The sequence below is a fragment of the Exophiala spinifera genome (assembly GCF_000836115.1).
Source record: "Exophiala spinifera strain CBS 89968 unplaced genomic scaffold supercont1.5, whole genome shotgun sequence".
Taxonomy (NCBI): domain Eukaryota; kingdom Fungi; phylum Ascomycota; class Eurotiomycetes; order Chaetothyriales; family Herpotrichiellaceae; genus Exophiala; species Exophiala spinifera.
Genome location: NW_015622517.1, coordinates 1,513,567 through 1,536,564, shown reverse-complemented (window position 1 = coordinate 1,536,564; position 22,998 = coordinate 1,513,567). Strand labels below are relative to the sequence as shown.

Sequence of the window (22,998 nt, the reverse complement as noted above, 5' to 3'; positions counted from 1 at the left end):
ACCCATGCCCCTAACCGCCCCCCCCCCTCCCCCGCCCCCATGTACACGATTCTGGTAGGAGGACACCGGAGTCACACGGCCGTGTTATGTTCAGGGACTGACTTGTCACGTTGCCTTTTCTCAAAAGGAAAATGGTTACCCTCGGTGTGCTCTTAACATTCATTGGTTGTTACCGACTGCGCCTCGTCCGTCGTACGTACGAGTTAGAGGAGGAAACGCTCGTGTCCTGATCGAATTCGCCGATCGTCTGAGACCACCGGGCCGACGGACGTGCTCATTCCTGGCTCGAATCTTTCACGCTTTTCCCAAAGTCTGCACGCTCGAGTCCTTGTTTCAGCGCTTCACTCGCGGTCAGTCTTTCAGTCGGCTCGTAGCACACGGTCCTGCGCACAAAATCGATCGACCGGGGGGTCGCCCCGGGTAGGATCTCCCTCCAGTCTCTGGCCGGGTACTCCTTGAATTTCATTTTGCCCCAGTCAGGATAGAGCCTGGCGGAGGGCCACGTGCGGCTGTCGGGCGTGCCCAGCGTGGTGAAGATCGATCTGATGAGCCCGAGTTCGCTGCCCACGGGTCCGGCGTCGAAGAGCGGTAAACCTCCAACAGCACCCGCACCACCCCCATCCCTGATCATCTCCGCCACGACACATCCTGCGGCCCACATGTCCAACGACGTGTCGTACGAGCGGTATCCGAACAGCAGCTCCGGCGGTCGATAACACGTGGTGCCGACGTCTGTGATTTTGGCATCCGCCGGCTCGCAATCCTCGTCCTCGGCCGTCCACGCGATGCCAAAATCGATCAGATACACGGGCCCTTGCATCGAGGCGAGCATGATGTTGGACGGCTTCACGTCTCGGTGGACCATGCCCAGCCCGTGGACGTGCTCCAGGGCTTGGAACAGTCCGTCGAAGATCATCTTCGCCTGCCCCCGGTCGAGCCGTCCCGACCGGAGTAGGTTTTCAAGGTCCTGCCTGAGGAAAGGGAACACCAGGATGAAGCGTCCGGGCGCCTCACGCTGCGTGTCCAGCAGGGGCACCACGTGCTCGTGGCGCGCCTTGACCAGAAGGCGGCTTTCTCTCTCGGGATTGTGTGGAGGATTCAAGCTGCCGATGTTGGTGACCTTTAACGCGACAATCTGTCCTGGAGCGCTCTGGTCCATGGACTCAGCTTTGTAGATGGTCGACGACTGGCCGTCGGCATGGAAGGTGGCGTAGCGATACTTGCCAAAGGTCGGGCCCTCGTGGTTGAGAATCTCGACATTGGTGGGTGGCTGACTTTCCTGGGTTTCCTGTGGTGTCGAGTCTATCGGCAATAGCAGTGTGTCGAGTGCTCGCTGGAGTCTCCCTTGGTACTCTGTCTGGTATTTGTCAGCACATTTAGGAGGATCTCGCCCATGCGTGGTTGAGGTCGGGCCTTACCGTAGAGCTGGCCTTGCCACGGATCTCCTCTTCGAGATTTCTGGCTTCATTACGGGCTGCATCGACAGACATGCCCTGCAGAGTAAGAGCGTTCGTCCTGCTGACGGTCAATTTGAGCCGTGCACAGGGCCGTCTGAACCATACAATTGCATAATGTGACTCAGTCTCTCTGAGAAGCTGACGTCGATAGCCATCTTGCCTGCTGATGAGCAGCGCAAGGTTGTGCTCTGCGTTACCTTACAGATAGTTTGGGCTCAGGAAGACGTCGACAACGAATCCTAGGAACATCATCGATGTCCAGTAGGCAGCATGGGCCAAGGCCAGAGAGACAGGTTGTTTGGTATACCTGTCCTCCACTTCTGTTGTTCTGGTATTTTCCGGGCGGCAGCAAGTTCGCGGACGGTTGACGTTTTGTGCAACTTCAAGACAAGCTCTCTCCGGGGACAATCAAACGGTCTGGGCTCAGGGCAGAGAACCATCAGGTGTTGCTCAGACTGTTTGCTTGCAAACCGCGGAGGGGCAAGGGCCGACGAACAAGGGTTCGCCGGGCGAAACTGAGGTCTAGATGGACAGCCGTCTCTGAGATTGACTCCGGTATGTATGTCGTCGGGACCGGAGATACCTGTTTCCGACTACAACACTGACCGGTGCTTGGTGTCGAAGTTCTCTCCTGGTTATTCCATATACCTATGTAGACTATAGCCAGCGCAAATCGCTCAGACATCCCCGTCCTACGTAAAACAAGGAGTATCTGCACTCGTAACTAAGGAGCCTGTCAGCCACCGACTCTGACAGAAAATTAAACGGCTATTCTCAGTGTGAAGGTCCCGACAATCTTCAGCAAGGTGGGTGGCCGTACGAAAAGGGAGACCGCATGAGGGAAAGGAACTATGTACTGAGTAAGCAAAGAGAATATACAGTCTCATTGATATGATAAATATCGTCGTTCTATCGTCACCATGTAGTCATTACCGAATACAAATTCTTAAGAATTACTAGGCAACTTTTTCTAGAGCCACCTCCGCGCAGTAGTAGTACACTTGTATCTAAAATAACTCCTAGAAGAACTCCGAGCTTTCAGCCCTCTCGAGCTGTGAGAATCGATGATGCCATGTTCCGTCCAGTCTTCCGTTCAGACTGGGGTTGTTGTGTGTTGTGACAATGTCTCAAAGCGTCACATTATTACCTTTCTCCCCATCATGGCTTGCGTTTACATGATGATCGAAGGCACCTCGACGTTTGCTTTGATGCTCTTGTGAGGCAACACGCTGCCACCGTTGACGTAGATCTCGTCGCCAATCGACACATCATCACCTAGAACAGTGACGTTCTCCAGACGAGCCCAGCGGCCGACGGTCGATCTCCAGCCTGTTAACGAAATGAAATCAGTCGCTGCAACACTCCCGCTAATAACGAAATAGGATAACTCACCGACAATGGTTGACTTGACCCAGGCATGATCTTTGACCTTGGAATCCTCGAGCAGTACGCATCTCTGTAGTCTGGCACCGTCACCGATGACACAGCCAGGCCCAATGACCACGTTCGGGCCAATGCGGCAGCCCTTGCCAATCTTGGCCGTCGGGTCGACCATGACATTGCCACCGAAGACGTACGGCTCGTTGTTCGACACGAGCGCCTTGGGGTTGTTCTTGGCCAGAGAAGAGAGGTACAGGCATGTGCCGCTCAAGAAATCCTTGGGCTGGCCGACGTCCATCCAGAAGCCTTCCAGGTCAAACGAGTGCAGCTGGTTATCCTTGCAAATTGCGGGGAATGTTTCTTGCTCGATGGACGTCGGTCGAAGTTCGATTCTCTTCAGGACCGAAGGGTTGAGGATGTAGATGCCGGCGTTGATCCGGTTGCCCACGAACTCGACGGGCTTCTCGACGAAGCGGTCGATGCGCGAGGGGTGGTTGGGCTTGTGGACGATGACACCGTATTTGCTAGGCTCTTCGACCTTGGTCACGACAATGGTGCCCTCGTCGCCGTGCGAGTTGTGGAACTCGGCTAGTTGCTTGAAGGGGTATTCGCAGATGACGTCCGAGTTCAGGACGAAGAACGGCGTGTCGTCCTTTCCGAGGATCTTTTCGGCCAGTTTCAAGGGACCGGCTGTGCCCAGAGGCTCGGTCTCGACAGAGAATGTGATCTTGACGTTGTACAGTTCTTCGTATTTCTTCAGGGCACCCGTCATGACTTCTGGACGATAGTTAACCGCCAGGACAATATCCGTGACTCCGGCAGCGGCGAGTGCTTCAACTTGGTGCAGAATCATGGGTCGGTTCGCGAATTCGACAAGGGGTTTGGGAAGGGTGAGGGTGAGAGGTCGCAGTCTGGTGCCGAAGCCACCGACTCTGGGAGCAGGTTAGTAGCGGTGTCTCGCTGGCCTCTTTCGAGGGTAGCGGTGGGCACATACAGAATGAGGGCTGTGGTGATGTTAGTATGGGCTTGCACGCAGGGCGACGTTGATTTAGGATTGACATACCCTTCATGTTTGCGCGAGGTGCTGGTCTTGTTAAGTGGTGAACGAGCGAAAGAAGACAAAGCGGAGCAGCCCCGGTGAATGGTAGAAAGCGAGCGTGTAGTAGTAGTGTTGAAGAACTACCCTTTGTGTGGAAATGGTGATGTTCAGGCAGGTCAAAGAGCAAAAGGAAAGAAGAGGCAGCGGCAGATGGGATGGAAGAATGCCAGGTGTGATATAGGCCTCAGTATGGAGCAGGTGGTGTGCAGTGCCAGTGTCACTTTTACAACCCTTGAAGGCTTCAAGTCGAGCCACAGTGTTCAAAAAAGTTTAGTACCCCCTAGGTACATAATAATGGGCCCTCAGCTCCGACAAGCTTAATTTATCGATAGCGAGCAGGGCCGAGACCGTAGGGAGTAACCCAAGGTCCTCCGTATGGCGGAAGATTATTGAACTGGTACCTTGATTTAGAAAAGTCACACAGTTTGCTCTCTTCCTCCTCGACGCTCATACACAGTTACACTGGGCTCAGCCAGACGGTTCTTCACGGGCGCCAGAGTCCCAGTCAGTGGTCACACCCACTGCAAAAGTCCAGGTCAGAGTTCAGTGGTCAGTGGTCACTAGGTGTCACCAGGTGTCACCAGATGTCCTCACCGAGTCACCGCATGGATATCGTGTCTCGTCTCTATAGACTGTCAGACAAGGGGGATATTATTGTTGTATGCTGAAGCAATGAAATCTCCGCATGTTCCTACAATAATGTAAGTTCCACGCGAGGGTCAGGGTCACTGCCACCGTCGCATGGCTCTTGTCCTGCACATTTCGACACTTCTCCAGCCTTTCTCCTTTCTATCGATCAGCCCGCAAGTGCACGCCGGCTGTCAAAAGAAGTCTCTAGTGGCGGGCCGCCAGCCTGTCCTTCTGAGATTGCCAATAGGGAAAGGTGGCGTTCCATCTGTGCTGAATCCTCAGGATCTCAAGGAGGTGGATTCCGAACTTCGATCAGCCGCAGAACCATTTATTAATTGCAAGATACGGAGGTACACTGCTGGTTTATCCGTTGGACCTATGTAGCTAGTAAACTTACTGTACAAGTTACCGCCAACCAAGTGCTGTGCGAGTCCTCAAGCAATAATGTCTTCTTAGTCTCCGGGCATGCATCCGGGGGAGCGCAATGAGGCTGCTGGGAAGTTGAGGTCTGACGCCCACGCCGAACCTAGAGCATCCACGAGCCGGGCTTTTTCAGGGCGCGCGCTTCTCGCGTGGCTTTGATAATGGGATTTAGAATTTCTCGACGCCTGTATTCGTACTCTGCTGGGACCAATTGTCTAGGCTGTCCAAATTGAAGGCTCAGCAACGACCATTGGCTTGCCGCTGATCGATCACATGGGCACCTTGTGGGCGAACGGGCTACACAGCCACCATACTTGTAATAATAACTCTGAGCACCCCTACTCTTAGGCTGCTGAGAGCACTCGTTTCCCGATATCCCATGCCCTTGAACGAGCCATTTGTTGTCTTCCCCCCTATTACTCGTACCACTAATTTGCCCCTCCAAATAAAGGAACACCCACAAGCAAAAAGCCGCAAATTGCAAAAGCCACTCCTCCCCCCGGGAAAACATGTCAAGCTTGTCACCGGTCTTTTTTGAAAGTTATGTCATCTGAAGTTGATGCAATTGTTATTATTACTACATTTTGATCTGTGGTCCGTTGTGACTTGTCACGAAGCACTGGCCATTCAATCGCTGTCATATCTCGTCAATCGATGCCAACTACAAATACAAACAAAATAGGGGGCCGTTGGTGCTAGCTGCAAGCATCCCTTCTCTGAGCTCTCCTCCTACGCAGTAACCCCGGCCGCGTCCGAAGGTTGCTCGTCTCTCGCTGAGCCGATGGTATTACACCCCCACTGACTGCGCTGGATTCTTGCCGCTCTGCCTGTCCAAGAGGTTGTGATATCCTAAAAATCCCACCCAAAAGCTGCCAAAAAAGAAGAAGAAAATGGTTGTCAACATCGCTCAAGGGGTATCATCAGGAAGAAAACCATAGTCGTTCCTCCCTCTCCGCCGGCCCTTTGAAGCACGCGGTTGGTCGCCTCCATCGCCCACAAAGTCCATCATCCAATCTTTGACTCGCTTGACCTTCAGGACTTGGGGATCTTTGGCCGTCCTCAGGTTGGACAAGGTGTAGATGCCGCTGATGTCGTCGTCGTCGACTTTCTTGCGGAACAACAGGTCGATCTTGGTCACGTCGCCTTTGAGGCTCTGCCCGTGCACCTTTCCGCGGAACGAACTCAGGGCCACGTTCTGCAACAAGACCACGTCGCGCGGTCTCATGAATCGCAACGATCTTCGCAGAACACTCCGCGACCCTTCAGGAGTGGCTTTGGCACCGTCTTTCCAGTTGACGTGCATTTCCCGAGGTAGCCACATGCTGATGCAAAAGCCGGTTTTGGTCTCATCACCCACCACCAGCTCCACCAGTTCTGTCTCGCGCGGTCTGCCGTACTTTGCCCCCGTGATCACGGTTCGGGCAGGCGAGATTGACAAAATGCCCACGATCAGGTTCACCGTCATGGTCTGCGGCTCGATTGACGTCAGATAACGCGCATTGGGAATGTCATCCAGATCGCTCAGGTGCTTCGGCCGAGGCGCCTGGCTCAATCGTCTTTGTGATGGCGTCCGGATGATGCCGCCTCCGGGGGTCTGGGGAAACATCTCGTCACTGCTTTCGTAGGTTGGCGTGCCGGGCGTGTAGCTTGAAAAGGCGGATAGTTGTGACGAAGGAATGGCTTCATGAATCGCGAACGAATGCTCGTAGTACTCCGACAGCGCTTCTGAAGTGGCCTCACTCGAGCTCCCGGATGGTTGGGACTCGTCACAGCTCTCGTCGCTGCCCGGTGTTTGAGAGCCGGCATGTTCATCCGCGCTGAAGAAGTCGGCACCACGACGCTCAAATTCCTCCGGCGGTGACCTCGCATCAATGTTTAATTTCGGCAGAATTGGGCGCATTTGAAGCCTCTGAGTAGTGATCTGTCTCCATTGCGCACCAAAGGCTTTCGACGAAGGCGAAGGTGGTGAGCTGGTTGTAGTCGCAGTGGCGGTTTCAATGTGCATGGAATTTGGCAGGGAAAGTTTCTCGTTCCAATCAAGCTTGTTCGACTCTGGTGCACCTGCGAGAACGATCATTCGGGTCATATGTACCGTTGTTGTGGCCCAGGAGAGAATTTCGATGGTTTTGATCCAGAGAAACAAGCCCCGGCGCGTTTGATGGTCTGACTCGGCTTTCAGAGCTCTACCCGGAGAGTGGCTGCCACGAGTGAGTGACTGAGAACCGAGAAAATGGAGATAATGGATTGAAGCAAAAGTCGGTCAAGACTACCCCTTATAGACGGATGTGGCGGATGAAGGCAGTAACTTGTACTTTTTCCATTAGCTTCAACTTTCGGCCGAGCGCTAAGATGTCGAGCACGAGAGCTTCACAAAGGCCAGGTTGGCAATTCCCTAGGCGCCAGGTCGCCAATGGCCAGTCTAACGGATCGACAAAGTGTGGGCTGTGGCGCAAACAAGGGGTGGTGAGAGGGCAGAGAGAGCATTGAAGAGGCCAGCGAGGAGGAAATGAGGATTGATTTCACTTCCTAAACGTCAATGGATGCGTTTGGATAGGCAGCGAAAAAAACATAAAGGGTTGGGACATTGGGATTGGTTGAAGCTGCTGGTTCTCCCCAGAAAACTTGTGCAGCAGGTACAAGCCTCACAAGCCCAGTCCAACGGCCCCGAGTGCCCGGCTCTGGGTGCCATGAACCATCCCCAGGAGAGTAATAGCCTGAGCTGTGATTGGTATAACTTGTTGGGAGGGCCTAGTGAGCCCAGTTCGGCTTGAGGGAGATGGAGAGCGGCGTCATCTGACCCAGACTTTCCGAGATTGACTACCTCCGTACGGAGTACGAGGAGTACGAGGAGTACGAGCAAAGCACCTCCTGTAGCCTCTGTAGGGATGGAGAAACTATCCGCGCACTTCTCAGAAATCCCCCTGGGCGCCTCCGAAGCACTCGGGATCCAGTCCTCCGTACTCCGTACCTCGGGCCTCCCTACTTGTCTCTCCTCGTACAGATACGAGAATGAGATGGTGTTGAAGCACACGCCCTGGACACTATGAGTGCAAGTTCCGAGTCCCAGCTGAGGAAAACATGCCTACAGCTGGACGAGAACAGCCTACCTATGTAACAATGATCAAGTAACACGGCCACCGCCCGGGGGTCAACAGCCTGCATTGCAACCTGCTTGGAATCTGGATTCGCCAGACTTACCTATTTGAGATCTCCGCCTCACCTTCCCCGATTTGCATACTCATTCGCCCATTGCCAGTCTCCATCACATTGCAACATTTACCAACGCCATCCAACTCCAGCTTCTCTAGAGAGACTGGCAGCAATAGACTTTCATTTGGCTGTCCTAGTCATACTGGAGACTGCAATGGTTGAAGCTCCTCGATATCAATCCGGACCCTTGCCCCAACTTGACACTACGCGCATTCGCACGACGAACCGATAAATTCTCCCCTGCCTCTGGCACACACCCACGTACTTCCACCGCCTCCATAACGCGACCACTGCATCAGTTGCGCAGGATGGAGAAGCTCAGTCTGAAAGATGCCCCTACTCCGGGCTCGCCACGGCGAGGACCATCGCTATCAGGACCACCACAAGGCCCTCCTCAGCTGCCCCCGCAAATGTTCACGACTGCGGCGCAGCTGCTCGATCTTACAGACAGTACGCTCTTACCCTGAATAACTGGTGTCCTTGCACCACTTCTATGCCTATCATGCGTCCTGTTCCCCATTTTCCTAACCCTTATATTGATGTTTGCTTTACGTCACAGAAAAGCTCATGCTCGTTCTTCGAGACGGACGCAAGCTCTCCGGCATCCTGCGCTCATGGGATCAGTTCGCCAACCTTGTCCTCACGAACACGAACGAACGTTACTTCGTCACCACGACTGAGCAGCCCAAACCGAGGAACCTCTACTGCGATGTTGCGCGCGGCACCTACCTCGTCCGAGGCGAGAACGTGCTCTTGCTGGGCGAAGTTGACCTGGACAAGGACGACGAGCCGCCGGCGGGATGGGAGCAGGGCAACGCCGACGAGGTCTTTGAGCTGCATCGTGCCGCCGAGGCAGAGAGGAAGCGCAGAGACAAGGCCAAGGCCCGAAAAGCCGGGAATCTCTGGGGCGGAGACATGGAAGGTAGCGGCGAGGTTCTATTCTAGAAAACCCGACTCCGTCTCTCCAAGGCCAAGGGAAACAGGATCAAAACATTGACACATGACGAACTACAAATCCAAATAAACATCCACACCGGTGTGGGTGAACGTTTGTGTAAGGACGAATTGATTGTACAGGACACGAAGGTGGTTTACCCAAAAGGATGAAGGAGTCTTCTAGTGGTTCGCCGCTGGAGGGACTCATCTACTAGTGGTCTCGGTGGTGACGGCGCAAAATTGAATCGTGCCGAGATCCCTTGATCGAGGTTTACACATTAACGCCCCGTCGTGGTTTATGGCGGGAAGAGAGAGACCAAAGCAGAATATTGTGAAATGCGTTTTCTGGTCTCAGCCCTCCGGGAAATATCAATCAGGTTCTTCAAATGCCAGGGTTAGGCTTGGATTTGGCTTTGCTTCGTTCGGCCTGGATCCAAAGAAAGTTACCTACCTGGTTACGCTACACCATAAACAGATTTGAAACAGTTATCAATATCGATAGCTGACCAAGAATATGACATTATGCCACCAGAAAGTAGCAAGTGATCCTGGCACAGTCATTAACAATACTAGCCATAATTACCCAGCTAGGTGATCGATATATCTATCACAGTTCCTTTTCGCTTGTCAGATCAGAAGATATATCGACTCAAGTGGAGCGGACTCTACTCTCAAATAAGGGGATGTGATATCGATATCCTCTGGTTTAGGACCACTTTGCCGATTGGGTTTGTTGCGGGAGGAAAGGGATGATTTGCCTGTAGCAGGAGAGCACTTGATATGAGAGGCGTTTCATTTTGGACCACTCGATTGGGTGGATCTTGCACCAAAGGACGAGGACCCGCCTGCGGAGACAGACAGAAGGCTGGACCCACGCGGATGATATGGTGTGCGTGATAGTGAAGAGTTGTGAGATTGGAGGAAGCATTGAAGAGGACGTAAGGTCAAGGTCGAGGGAGGGTGGAAATGGACAAAGTAATGAGAAGGCGCCAGGTGAGAGGATCAAAGGATGCGCAATGTACCTGCATTGGAGGAGCGAGAAAGAGAGGGAGGGGGGAGAGCCAAACCCACGACCGATGTCTTCTGTTCTTGAGACAAGCTGTAATCTTCACCTTGATTGAGATGCATGGACAATATGATCAATGAATCTTATCTCTGTGGTCGGTGAAGCATGTCAGCCCTTCTCGTTATCGTCTATAACAGCACCGTCCCTTCGTCTAGCACATTCTCAACTCGGCTCAACACCGAACAATGACAGGCGCATTTTGACGAGGCTGGCAGCCTGGTTGCCCTTGAAGCCAAATCCACCCTTGCGCAAGTCCAAAATGCCAATGAGGTGCACTCAGTGGATGTTTCCTTCTTGGGTCATGACAATTGGCTTCGTCCCGTCCATGGCTTGAACCAAACGCCATGGTATTGCATTAGTCTGCCCGCCAGAAGACACGACAGTCCTAGACTCACAAGGAGATGAGCATCACCAAAGGAAAGACAAATGGCGTCATTTGAGCGAGCAGCAAGACTGTTCACGAGTCGAGCAAAGGATCTTCATCCACGGTCCCATCCTGGCACAGAGTTCCGTGTCGTGCAATAGTCTGTGGAAATGCGCAGCGTTCTCATGAATGTCATTCCATCCGCATACACGCGCAGAGAGCTTTGGGGATGACTCCAAGGCTTTTCACGACTCAGTCTGATCAAATGAACCGAGCTGTCCACGACTCTGTTCACACGTCCAGCACAATGGGGCCTCCACAACTGATGTGCCGATGCTTGTTTGCCATGGACAGCCGAGAATCACACGAGGGAGGGAGAATGTCGGCATGCCTCCCTCAGCCCTGGCCGAAAAATTCCGGACTGGCAAGGCTGAATGCGGGAAGCCACGGACTTATCAGCGGAAGTGAGAGCTCTTCAGCACGGAAATCTCTTGGGACACCGATAATGGTCGAGCAATCCATCACTAGCGCCTGTATCGTGGTCCATGACGCATCGCGAGCGAAAGAAACATAAGGGTATAAGAAAGGTCCAGAGGCAACAAAGACTGGCGTGATACTGGCGTTTTGCTCGGTACAGGGAAGCAAATGATGGATTCCGATGGGTTTACGGAGAACGGCAGAGTATTTGAAGCACCCAGAACGAGCCTGAGGCCAGAAGGCCGCGACTCCGGAGTCTGTACGGAGTACTGGCGAGGGAGGTAGTCAGGCGAGGCGAGAGAAGCCTCGGACCACAGGAGACTCTAGCTCAAAGGCCTAGCAGCTCCATAATCATGTGCCTGTCAAAGTGCAGGCCTGAGGTAAGTGGGTTTCTCTTCAGCGCGGGTCTTAGCGAAGCCTTTCGCTCTCTTGCCCTCCCTCCTTCCCCCACAGGCCGAGAACAGAGCAAGGGACAATCGTCAATACTCACGCCGTTGCTCATACGAGTCATCTGTGCCTCGTTCCTTCGCAGTCTCCTCCGCGTGCCTTCGTTCTTTCCCTCTGTTGCTCTCCGCCTTCTTCTGTGATTCCTTTTCGTCTTGCACGCTCGGGTGCTGTGTATGCGAGCATCGACCACACCGCCGTCTGCACCTCGGCTTGAGGTCTCGAGATCCAGATTCGGAGAACATCGGACTCGCACGCTCTGGCATTCTCGACTCGTGTTTTTGAGTCACCACCACAACGCTTCGCTCCATCTCGAATTGTCCCCTTCAAGTTGTCAGGCCGCAAGGCCTAAAACTTTCCCGAGATGTCGTGGAAGCCATCTGAAAAGCTGATGTCAACAATCTCTCATTATGCCAGCTTCCCACCCACCAGCGTCAGTCTTCGACAGATGGTGCAGTTTGGCGAGAAACCCTCGACTGGTAGGTCACGCTACCTAACTTTTTGAGCTCCTTTGACTAATTGTGTCTACAAGGCACCCTCTTCCGAGCTTCTCAGTTTCTCTCCGAAGAGCTTCCCGTTCGGCTTGCACACCGCGTTGAAGAGTTGGACCGGCTACCAGATGGTCTCAATGACATGTCATCAATACAAAAGGTCCGAAACTGGTACGCCCAATCATTCGAAGAGATCACCACTATGCCACGGCCGGAATTAGACGCAGACACGCGCAATCGTCTCCTCAACCCTCCGAAAAAAGCGAGCAATAGACTTTCCGTCACGACTCGAAATCCTAGCCTGCGGTACGATGACAATGGCAACGGGAAGAGCTCATTAAACTCTCGAAGATATTATGCCGCCACAGATGATGGACAGGAGTGGCCTCCTGGGCTCGCAGAATACAATCGCAAGTTCGCTCGCACGCTCGATTTGATCAAACGTAGGCACGACCCGGTAGTCACAACGGTCGCCCAAGGTATCAACGAGTGGAAGAGAAAGCAGCAGCGTACGCAAATCGACTCGTCCATACAATCATTCCTCGATCGCTTCTACATGTCACGCATCGGAATCCGGATGCTGATCGGCCAACACATTGCCTTGACAGAACAGCAGACACATAGACATCCCAACTATGTCGGCATAATATGCACCAAGACCAATGTCAAAGAGCTTGCGGAAGAGGCGATTGAGAATGCTCGATTTGTGTGCGAAGACCACTACGGACTATTTGATGCACCCAAGGTGCAGTTGTTTTGCAATCCTAACCTCAATTTCATGTACGTCCCTGGCCATCTATCACACATGCTGTTCGAAACGCTCAAGAACTCTTTGCGAGCGGTCGTCGAAACCCATGGTGCCGACAAGGAGGAGTTTCCGGTAACCAAGGTCATTGTTGCGGAAGGCAAGGAAGATATCACCATCAAAATCAGCGATGAAGGAGGTGGCATTCCCCGATCGGCTATTCCGCTGGTCTGGACCTACATGTATACTACCGTCGACACCACGCCCGAACTAGATCCGGGCTTTAATGCTAGTGACTTCAAGGCCCCGATGGCTGGGTTCGGATATGGGCTGCCTATCTCGCGCCTGTATGCACGATACTTTGGAGGGGATTTGAAGTTGATTTCCATGGAGGGGTAAGTGGACCGGCTTTGTTTTCTGTGTTCTTTTGAAGCTGACGATGCTCAGATACGGCACGGATGTCTACCTCCACCTCAACCGTCTTTCGTCCTCCTCGGAACCTCTACAATAACAATCAGCAGTCATGAGGGGCAACAGCGGGCCTCAAGGATTGACGCTGAACGGATCGGTCAGGGCGAGAAACTCAACCTTATCCGGTATGACCAACGGGCGTATTGCCGCGATGCGCTCGCGATCACGAAGTCGAGAAGTTTCAGAGCGAAAACAAGTCGGTGACACAGAGAGTATGATCAACGAAGAGCCCAACGTCGTTCTGCCTGGAGGAGCGAGTCAGTGGCTAGAATGAACTGGTATGTACGAACAACAAAAAGGGATCACACAGTGTAAGATTATCCACAATTCTCAGAATCGGGGAACTGTATTCTGGTGCAGTTGCAAATCAAGCACATGGCCGAGACACGATGCGCTCTGACGGACAGCAAAGCATGAAGAAGGAATCTTCTTGTACAGTTAACAGCGAAAGACAGAGCGCACAGCCGGAGAGCGCTCGAACTACTGTTATTACCTCGAAATAAAAAAGATGTTCGATAAGAGGTCCTGAACAAAAGTTTCCAACCACTCTTAGATAAGATATGAGGAAGTACTGCGAGAGATACGCTACAACCACAGAAGGAGAAGCAATTAAGTTCTTGATTCACTTTTTCTTCTAAACGTAGGAGTAAACATGGATCAAACAGAAGGGGTGGGAGTCCGGTGAACTGGTGAGTAGACCACCACAGTCTGGATTCTCCCTGCCAACACCCAGTCCACAGATGATTGCTTGTTGCGGAAAGCGTACAGTGACATCATTGTGCTGGGATGTCAATCTTCGTTTTTGTCTCCTGCATCTTCTTCGACATTGCTAGGCTGTTCTCCGTCAATCCATCCTCCTTTATACTCTTCAGCTTCACTCAACTATGCCCTGAGTATCCATCATCACCGGTTCCCACCTGCTGTCATGTCGAAGACGAATTGTCAGTGCGAGGGCTTTTTATTGGTTTAAAAACTCAGCAACAACAACACTTGTCAACTGCGAAACGTTTACAAGTTCCCAATCTACCTTCCCCCGATCACTGTATGCCACATACACATAGCTGTCCCTGTGTGGTGGGTGGCTTGACATGAAAGGGCCGAACAGTACGTCCTGCAACTGGATGCTCGCTCTTGCGGATTCCACGCTGAGGTACGCAGCAGGCTGAGCAGCATCAGCGAAAGCATTCACCGTCCTGTGTACGCCTGGTGGTCAGCATGTAAGTCCGAGCATTCTTGTGAGGAGCATCGCTTTTTGCCGTGAATAGAAGAATCTTGACAAGTCTCTCCGACCATGCCCACTGTCCATCATGTGTATGATTGTTTTTTTCTCTCTTCATCAATGACAAGTCTGCAAACAAGAGGTGAACCATGATTCGACGTACGCAATGGTTTCGTCGATGTGCTTGAGATCGCTTCGCGTTTCTTGCATAGCTTCCACTACCGCAGGTAAGGCGAGCCTGATAGCCTTCAGTCGAGCTTGAGCCACGCTTTCGAGTTGTTCGAGTTCAAGGACACTGGCATCTGGCTGAGCTGACCTGTAAAGTTGTTAATCCTGCCCCAAGGATCTTGCAGCCGGAGAGGAGAGGGCTGAGTCTACCAATGCTGGGTGGCAGTCCTCCACATGGTAGAAGGCGCTCTCCAAGGCGAGGTACGCATACATGGGGTCCTCTTCAACATCCGAGCTAACATCTGTGTTCAGCCAACCCGAGTTTTGTTTCATTCTTTCCCCCGGTATCTCCTTTGCCGCATCATTTGCTCTTGACAGCACAGCGCCATGATCATCATCATACCGTGCGGGAGCGGTCTTCGAAGAGATATAGGCGGTTTGGGACGATGGTACCAAGACCTCGAGCTGGACTCCTGTTGAGGAGGTGGCGCCCGGATTTTCATCGCAGCAATCTTTGCAATGATCAGACAGTGAGGGCACGACTTGGGCAGGCTGCGGCGTCGATACTTGTCCTTCTATGGACGACGATGGCTCTCCAGGAGAGGCTGAGCTCTCCGAGGCCCTCTTCGATGCCCCGTTATCAGGGTTTTTGCAGGTTGGACAGGGCATTCTAACAGCAGTCGCTGCTGTCTCAAGTCTACCCACTTCGAAGGAGGCCTCAGGTGTGAGAAGGGAGAGGCGAGTGGCCAATTGCGTATGACCGTCAGCTAGGAGGAGTCGGCCGGCATTTGGACAACAGAAATCGACGTGGCATGGCACCAAACCCTCATCTGGTGTTGGAGTGCCCAGTTCCTCAGCTGCGAGAGGGGTTTTGTGCAACATCTTGTACTGGACCGACCGCTTGTCTGCAGAACCCGCTTGGGCAGGGAATTCCATCTCAGCCTCGCCAGCAAATACTGGAAGTGGTGCAACAGCGATAAAGCGGGGCAGCCAACCAGCGACGCCTTGTGAATGAGGCGACGAGTCAACGTCAACATGAGACTCCTTCAGCCGTAACGTCTCCAGGGCCCATACACATTATGTCAGAACGAATGCCGATTATTTAGTTTGGTGCCCCTCAAAGGGACGAGGCTGCAAGTGGAGAGAGTACGGAGGATCATTGAGAACGCAGGGCTCGCACGGGAGGTTGGGGTTGCGAGATGCAGCCCTGTTGATCAATGATTGTTCAAGAAATGCAGACGCATTCCAACACCCGAAGCAAAGACAGCATGCGCGCTGTCGAGAACCAGGTATTCCGGGGTCGGAATCTCGCATTCGGTGCATAGTCGTGAGATGTTTGCCTCGTCGTGGAAGGCATCTCTTCGGCAGGCAACGCCTCTCCTTCTGGAAGCTGCCTCAGTGCAGAATAATTCCTTTCCTACCGGTAGGAATGGAGGGCAATTCAGGGGATGCAAATTGCAGCAGCACAGCCACGCTGGCGCCTAGCACCGCCAACTGCACTGCGCTATCGTCGCCTTCTGTTGTTTTCCTTACTTCTCTTCTCCAATCCTTCGAATAGCTGGAAATGGTGTTATTTTCGTCGGGTAGAATTGATTACCTTGTTGAAACAACCCAGTTCCGAGCACGACACAGTTGATCCCCAGCGCTGAGAGCCTGATGAACGCCGATTTTGACCCACCCTCCACATCTTCAGGAAGCTTAAGACAGAAACGTCCTTCCGGTGAATTTAACGACCCTATAGCGTCTGGCACCTCCATCAGATCGAAGCTACCACGGCTTGCCTTTGAGGCTCTGGACGCCGATGCATTTTCACATCCGGCGGCACAGCACTCACGTACGCTATGTGTCGACTGCTCCAAGATTGACATTGATGCTATTTTTGCCACAAGAGCAGGCGACATCCCACGTCATGGCCGTCCAGTATCAACACATCGAAAGTCCTTGCAGTCAAGTTGTCAGCTTTGCGGTCTAGTGGCGTCGCTCCTAGACGTTGACATAGATGAGGAGGACGCCACGGACAGAGCGGCTGCTGAGGGATGGCATTTAAGAGTCTTCAGTTGTGCCAAAGCACTGCGGATCAAACGGAGGCGCAATGTCTCCGAACAGGCCGTCATTTTAGCAGTGATGAAGGGCAGTCCTCCAAGAGCCCAACCCACACTCGCTCAAATCAATGCATCACTGTTGAGGGGTTTCATTACCCCCATCTTGACAAACACGGAATCTTTCACGAAGTGTTTAGACACTATTCGAGTTTGCGGGAACGAGGTGAATCAACTGGAGGCAAACTTCTCCCTAATACGCCAGTGGCTCGAACAAGACATCATCCCAAAGAAACCAATCCAGCCATCGTTCCGGTGCCAAGTCATTGATTGTTATGACGGGAAGATTGTACAGCACGACCCCTCAACGAAGTATCTCACGTTAAGCTATGTCTGGGGTAAGTCGGGGAAATCTTCCAACAAAGTGTCAAACCCCCTGGTCGACTCTCCACAAACCGTTCAAGATGCCATTCAAGTGACACTACGACTAGGCGAGCGCTATCTTTGGGTGGATCGATACTGTGTCCCTGAAGATGGGAAGGAAAGGCATCTTCATATTGCCAATATGAACCTCATCTACGAAGGAGCATTCGCGACGATTGTTGCGGCTAATCCTGGACCAATGGATGGACCGGATTTAGGCCTATATGGGGTGTCCAAACCACGGAACATACAAAAGAAACTCTATCTTAACGCCAGGACTTTTGTATCGACATTGCCACATGTGTCCTATCACATAGATCGTTCGGTATGGGCTACCAGAGGTTGGACATATCAAGAAGCAGTGCTGTCCACTCGCTGCTTATTCTTTACCCCCGATCAAGTCTACTATGCTAGCAAACGGGTTTCCGAGTGTGAAAGTGTGCAACATTCGCTTCTGCGACTTTTTAGCAGTATGCACCAGACTCTAGAGCCTACCTTACTGAAGCTTGAACATCAACTACGATGCAACGGCAATGGCAATGCTAATTCCGGGAGCTACGGCTCACATTTATTCGAATACGCGAAGAGAAGTTTGACGTTCGATCTGGACATACTTGATGCATTTCGGGGCATTCTAGCCAAAACTACGCGAACCAGTTACTGGGGAATACCTATTTCATTCAGTGGTTCCCGGGACACGAATATAACATTTGCGAAACACCTTTGCTGGACTGTTGACCCAATGACCAGAGAAGTCTCGACAAGACGCACATACTTCCCGTCATGGTCGTGGACGAGTGTGGGGGCCCTTAGCGATGCGGAGGCCACTTTGCTTTGGAGTAGGTACCCGCACGCTCGATTTGCCATTGAGCTGGACGACGGCACTGTCTTACCATTGTCGGACTTAGCAAAGATATATCCAAAGCGTGGTCAGGCCATTCCGGAGCGCAATCCATTTCTACACGTCACCAGTTGGCTATTTAAGGCACACGTTAGACGCGACGACCAAAGTCAGCAATGGTCCCTGACGCAACTACAATGGCCCAGTGGAAGATATCTCTTTGATGAAGAAGCACGGTTTGCCTGGATATACGGTGTTAAGGTTCACATTGATATCCCAGGAAGCAGCCCGTTGGCGCTAACCGATAGACACGCTATCTTTCCTGCCCTGTATCTAGGTTCTGGTTTACACTATGGTCCGCTGATGTATTTACTGATTCTTGGGGCAGACACGTCAATTGCAGTGCGCGTTGGTCTCCTTCAGGTCTTCAGGAAATTCAACCTTTCGGATAGTCTTCTTTATAGCCTGCTTAAAGACGAGCTAGTGCCAGCCGCGGAAGTGACAATGCGGGTGACGTGATGTGTCAGATAGGAAGTGTTGGCGGCATAGTAACGATTGAAAGCTCTGGATTTCTATCTGTTGGAAGAACCTCCTACTACACCATGTATTTAGCTATGAACGAGGACAAGTCGAACCTACCACTTTGCAGTCATTCCGCCGTGCCCATCGACCAGGGAGGAGACGACCACGACAACGTCACGGACGCGAGTCTAGCTTCACCGAGATGGAATGTCTGGTCCTTCTCCTCTGAAGAGAAAACCTCGGACGCAACAGTCCGACTTATTTGAGTCATTGGGGCGACTGATGGCCGACCACCTAGTCGGTGTCAGAATTACCCGGCTGCGCCGGCCACTTTTTGAGGCGCTGACTAACAAAGGCGAGATCAACCATCTCGATTTGACGCCTAGAGATCAAATATTCTCGAATCTACCGCACTTTCTAGTTTAAGAATAGTTAATGCTAGCTAAGGAAAGTTGTGCATTTCAAGCTAAACTACATATCTATCTATTTCAATCTATAATGCTCTGTGGTGGTCTGCCATAATTTGGTAGAATAGAGCGAAACACACCAAAATCAAAGCAAGGTGGCCGGGTAATTCTGACACCGACTAGGTGCCGACCCTTCCAGCGATGAGTTACATTTGAGGTGGCCAATGAAAACGCAGCATTTACGCTGCTCCAAATGACAGGCCACGCGGTGTTGAGCGATACCGCATGCTCGCTCTCGACAAGAGGAGAGAAGGACAGTGCGCGCTGGCAGAGAGCGGACAGACTTCCAGCCTGGCTGGCTACACGGGACGGCGGTTGCCAGAAAAATCTGCGCTGGCTATACAGAGCAGCCTGAGAGACGACTATATGGAGTGACCGGCAGAGAATGTTGGCACGGAGCACCAATCCAGTCAACCTCAAAATGCTTGTTGTTATAGTAATACAAGCAAACGCAAAGCGGTGCATCTCCTGCACATCTTGATGCGCATCTTCCTCCTAGCACGACCATCTGCGAACAATGTTACATTCCAGTCCAGTCCCTTCCACCATCGCAAAGAGTGTCTGTGCGCACCACAACGCGACTTCAAGGGTAGACATACCTGGATACTTACATCTCGTGTTTTCAGGATGGGCCAGCTGCGTCTTGCATCGCATCTGGCTCTCCAAGTCTGCAAAGTCTTCCTTTGGTATCCTGGAACCCAGGTGAGTGGGTGTACGTCTTGTACAGGTCAACAACAATGGCATCCTTCTATTTTACCCTTGCCGTCGTTATCGTTGCAACTCTGCTTCATGCCTCTCATGGATATGTCGACTTTGGCGCCACGACTCTTCCCTTCAATGGACCAATCTTGGTCCCTACCCCACGACCGAACCAACTTCCTATCGACCATGACTTCCGATTCGAGATCCTTCCGTCTATGATCACAGCCGTCGCTCCCTCCATCACCATCGCACCGAACGGCACACGCGAGATCGTCTACAGCCTCTATTACCATCAATACTTTTCCAAAACGCGACAAGGTCGAGGTCTCTTTAGGAGAGGTGTCTTTGCAAACGATCCTCCAATCTCCACCTGCACACCATGTGGAGGAGCCGTGTCAAGTTCTGGTCCCTCGGGAACCACCAGTTCAAGCATATCCTGCACGACCCATGCGTATTTGGTGAGCCATGGTCCTTGGTCCTATCAAGGGACATCGACTCACTATCTGAAACCTCTGACTAACATGCAGATCACAGGGAGTCTTTCGATCCCCCGACCCACAAGCACCGAGTTCAGTCTGCTTGAACAGCAACTACACCGGCGTCTTTGAACCTGGTACCACCTCCACAACCGGTTTACCTTGCTGCTTCACCATTCCAGCTTCATGTTTAGCAAACGGGACGAGTTCAACGTCCTTCACGGCCACTTCGGGGGTCTTCAGACCCACCTCCACCTTCACTTCCAGCCTCTATGCCAACGCGACGACGCCCGCCTCGACGTCGTCTAGATTCAGTCTGGCCTTCGAATCTAGCACATTTGTGTCACTGTCTTCATCTTCTTACTCGGGCGGCCCTATCCTCAATAGCGGATCTCGGTCGACCACGGCGCGGACGACTGTCACCGTCATCAGCGGCACGACTGTTGTGGTCAGTACATCCGCCGTATCCTCCATGTCTCTTACGCCAACGACACCAGATTCGCGAAGCTCTTCACCATCCACATCAAATATGCCATACGTGTCAAGTTCGGGTTCGTTGTCAACGTCCAGCCCGACGAGCTCGAGCGTCCCCCCGATCTCTAGTTTACTGTCCACGTCCCTATCCACAATTTCCACTTCGTCGGTATACTCGATCATTGTCATTTCAAGCACGACAATCACATTGTCCAATGAAGGCGCCGCCACGAGTTCAAGCGGAACGACAACGTCACAGTCCACCCTGACCATCATCACCGCGACTCCAGCACCAATTATCACGACGACATTGTCAAGCTCGGCGTCGTACATCACAACAGTTGTTTCAAACACCATTGACGGTTGTGGAACGGCTTCGGGGAGTGGTATCGTTGGTGAGCTTCTACTTGTGTCTGCTACCACCGAAATGTCGAGGTCGATACTGATGCGAAATAGCCGGCACAGGAACCATATTCACCGAGGGCATATCCATCGTCACATCGGGCACTGCGTCTGGTAAGTTACATCGACATCCCCTAGATATTGTTGGGATCCTACGTCTGACTATCCTGGTGGACAGGCTCCGCATCGAGTGTAGTTGGATGTGGCTACATTATTGCCACCACGGGCACCTTTCTAGGCAGCGCCGTCATTACTGGATGTAAGTAAGGTTGCTTACCTACTTAGTTGCTGTTTCTTTGATCATATCTCGGATTCAGCCTCGGCCTTTCGTACTAACCAATCTCCTAATAGGTGGATACGGCTCTGGTACCGGCACTCTCACAGGCACCGGCACCATCTGGCCTGCACAAGGAATGGGCATGATGTCCATCGTTTCCTCCGGAACCATCAGTGGAAGTGGAAGCTTCAGGGGCTGTGGAACACTGGTAAGAAAATATTACACCCTCTCTACGACGGATTCTATCAATCATCAACTTCCTCTTCTACTCGGGTTGCCAAACTAACCGTTCGTTGTGACCGCCGCAACAGACTGGATCAGGCGTCTTCACCGCAACCGAAGGCTACACCACCACCATTCTAGCCCCCGTAATCACGAGTTCAGTGGCCTCCTCTACCCGGCCGACCAAGACAGTGAGCGTATTTGTGTCATACTGCGCAGGTGACTCCAACAACCAACCCGGAGGAGGGGGTGACATCATCATCAACATCTTTGGCAACAACAACACGCTCGTGTCTTCTCCTGGCCGAGTCTCCTCAGACGGCAGCGATATAGTGAACATTTCCATTTTTGGTTCTTCCTCCGACAACGCCCTGTGTAACGTGTGTCCGAACAGCGCGGGCATTTGCTGTCCACCGGGCGTGACGTGCGACGACGACGACGGCAAGTGTCCTCTGTACGCGGTTGAGAGGGCCGGCAATACCATCAATGGGTACCTCATCCCGCAGGTCATGAACAGCAGTGCGCCCGTCGATGGCCAGAGGAGGCACATGGCCCGAGTGAGGGTTAAGAGTCGCGAAGAGAAGGAGCGGGAAACGGAAATGGACAGCAAAGGGGCTAGGGAGAGGGCTAAGAAGATGGGACAGCAGCAGCGACGTCGTCATAAACATGGGAACGAGCATGGACATGGACATGGACACGGACACGGGCATGTCGAGGACTGGGAGAAGAAGATGAAGAGGAAACAGTTTTGAACTCATGTGGTCATGTCATTGGTGCGTGGTCATCCTTCTTTCAAGACTTCACACAGCGGTGCAATTTTCAATACTATATACACTGGCATGCTCGGTGACTCGGTCATCACACAAACTAACAACTGTTCCTCACTTCACCTGACTCCAGGGTGTTGAACAAGGCTATGTATATATTCAGCCTTGCCTTGCTTCACATCTCAGGACCCACCACAAGAGCAATTCACTTACCACCGAATATTCAAACAGCTATCAATTCAACCCGTGAATTTTCCTCACAATCACCAAGACCCCGCAGTGATGGCTCAGGGTAAAACCACATGGCTATGTGGCGGACGTCCATTCACTGCGGCGAGCAAGGAACACACCGAGGGCCGCGGGCGAGTAAAGGAAGATAAAAGGGCCGCGGGTTCGAATCCCCGACCGTTCGAAAAGATTATTCGCAAGGTACGATAATGATTAATTCTTCCTAGCTCCTTTCAAAGAAACTTCACTAACACTATTACAGATCAAAGACTTGATCATCAGACCTCAGTGAGTTCAAATACCGGTTCAGCTAAAGTTCTAACAGGCATCAAATCGATCTACTACTTGAATCTCGTCTCTCCAGGTTTTCTAATGCCAGAATATTTAAAAAGAGTCGACTGTCGACTTTTTTTTGGCCATGGATCCCATAAGAAACCGATACTACCATGACCATGATCGTGAGAATCGCACACCTTGAACAGTCTAACAAGTAGTCATCGACGGGAAACTCTATGAGGCAGAGATATAATAGACCTGTGGGGAGAAATCCACCATCACAACAACAGATGTATTCTCAG

At 52.2% G+C, this 22,998-nt stretch overlaps 8 protein-coding genes across 8 annotated transcripts; 4 read left to right on the top strand and 4 right to left on the bottom strand.

Annotated features, from left to right (window-relative positions):
• Nucleotides 1–274: 274 nt before the first annotated feature.
• Nucleotides 275–1,490, bottom strand: PV08_07105 (uncharacterized protein; the record flags this gene model as incomplete). The annotated part of the gene is made up of 2 exons (XM_016381437.1): nucleotides 275–1,357; nucleotides 1,419–1,490. 2 exons carry the CDS (start codon nucleotides 1,488–1,490, stop codon nucleotides 275–277), a joined length of 1,155 nt encoding a protein of 384 aa, XP_016234539.1.
• A 1,138-nt stretch (nucleotides 1,491–2,628) lies between these two features.
• On the bottom strand, nucleotides 2,629–3,907 carry PV08_07104 (mannose-1-phosphate guanyltransferase; the record flags this gene model as incomplete). The annotated part of the gene is made up of 4 exons (XM_016381436.1): nucleotides 2,629–2,786; nucleotides 2,850–3,769; nucleotides 3,832–3,841; nucleotides 3,901–3,907. The coding sequence occupies 4 exons, from the start codon at nucleotides 3,905–3,907 to the stop codon at nucleotides 2,629–2,631; spliced, it is 1,095 nt and encodes a 364-aa protein (XP_016234538.1).
• Nucleotides 3,908–5,896: 1,989 nt separating this feature from the next.
• PV08_07103 (uncharacterized protein) lies at nucleotides 5,897–7,075 on the bottom strand (the record flags this gene model as incomplete). The annotated part of the gene is made up of 1 exon (XM_016381435.1): nucleotides 5,897–7,075. The coding sequence occupies one exon, from the start codon at nucleotides 7,073–7,075 to the stop codon at nucleotides 5,897–5,899; it is 1,179 nt and encodes a 392-aa protein (XP_016234537.1).
• Nucleotides 7,076–8,507: 1,432 nt separating this feature from the next.
• On the top strand, nucleotides 8,508–9,144 carry PV08_07102 (uncharacterized protein; the record flags this gene model as incomplete). Its single annotated transcript, XM_016381434.1, has 2 exons — nucleotides 8,508–8,649; nucleotides 8,759–9,144. 2 exons carry the CDS (start codon nucleotides 8,508–8,510, stop codon nucleotides 9,142–9,144), a joined length of 528 nt encoding a protein of 175 aa, XP_016234536.1.
• A 2,706-nt stretch (nucleotides 9,145–11,850) lies between these two features.
• Nucleotides 11,851–13,233, top strand: PV08_07101 (uncharacterized protein; the record flags this gene model as incomplete). Its single annotated transcript, XM_016381433.1, has 3 exons — nucleotides 11,851–11,965; nucleotides 12,019–13,117; nucleotides 13,170–13,233. The coding sequence occupies 3 exons, from the start codon at nucleotides 11,851–11,853 to the stop codon at nucleotides 13,231–13,233; spliced, it is 1,278 nt and encodes a 425-aa protein (XP_016234535.1).
• A 918-nt stretch (nucleotides 13,234–14,151) lies between these two features.
• Nucleotides 14,152–15,516, bottom strand: PV08_07100 (uncharacterized protein; the record flags this gene model as incomplete). Its single annotated transcript, XM_016381432.1, has 3 exons — nucleotides 14,152–14,386; nucleotides 14,576–14,728; nucleotides 14,852–15,516. 3 exons carry the CDS (start codon nucleotides 15,514–15,516, stop codon nucleotides 14,152–14,154), a joined length of 1,053 nt encoding a protein of 350 aa, XP_016234534.1.
• A 720-nt stretch (nucleotides 15,517–16,236) lies between these two features.
• PV08_07099 (uncharacterized protein) lies at nucleotides 16,237–18,402 on the top strand (the record flags this gene model as incomplete). The annotated part of the gene is made up of 1 exon (XM_016381431.1): nucleotides 16,237–18,402. The coding sequence occupies one exon, from the start codon at nucleotides 16,237–16,239 to the stop codon at nucleotides 18,400–18,402; it is 2,166 nt and encodes a 721-aa protein (XP_016234533.1).
• A 1,207-nt stretch (nucleotides 18,403–19,609) lies between these two features.
• On the top strand, nucleotides 19,610–22,177 carry PV08_07098 (uncharacterized protein; the record flags this gene model as incomplete). The annotated part of the gene is made up of 6 exons (XM_016381430.1): nucleotides 19,610–20,032; nucleotides 20,109–20,919; nucleotides 20,981–21,040; nucleotides 21,105–21,185; nucleotides 21,278–21,411; nucleotides 21,515–22,177. The coding sequence occupies 6 exons, from the start codon at nucleotides 19,610–19,612 to the stop codon at nucleotides 22,175–22,177; spliced, it is 2,172 nt and encodes a 723-aa protein (XP_016234532.1).
• Between the last annotated feature and the right edge of the window lie 821 nt (nucleotides 22,178–22,998).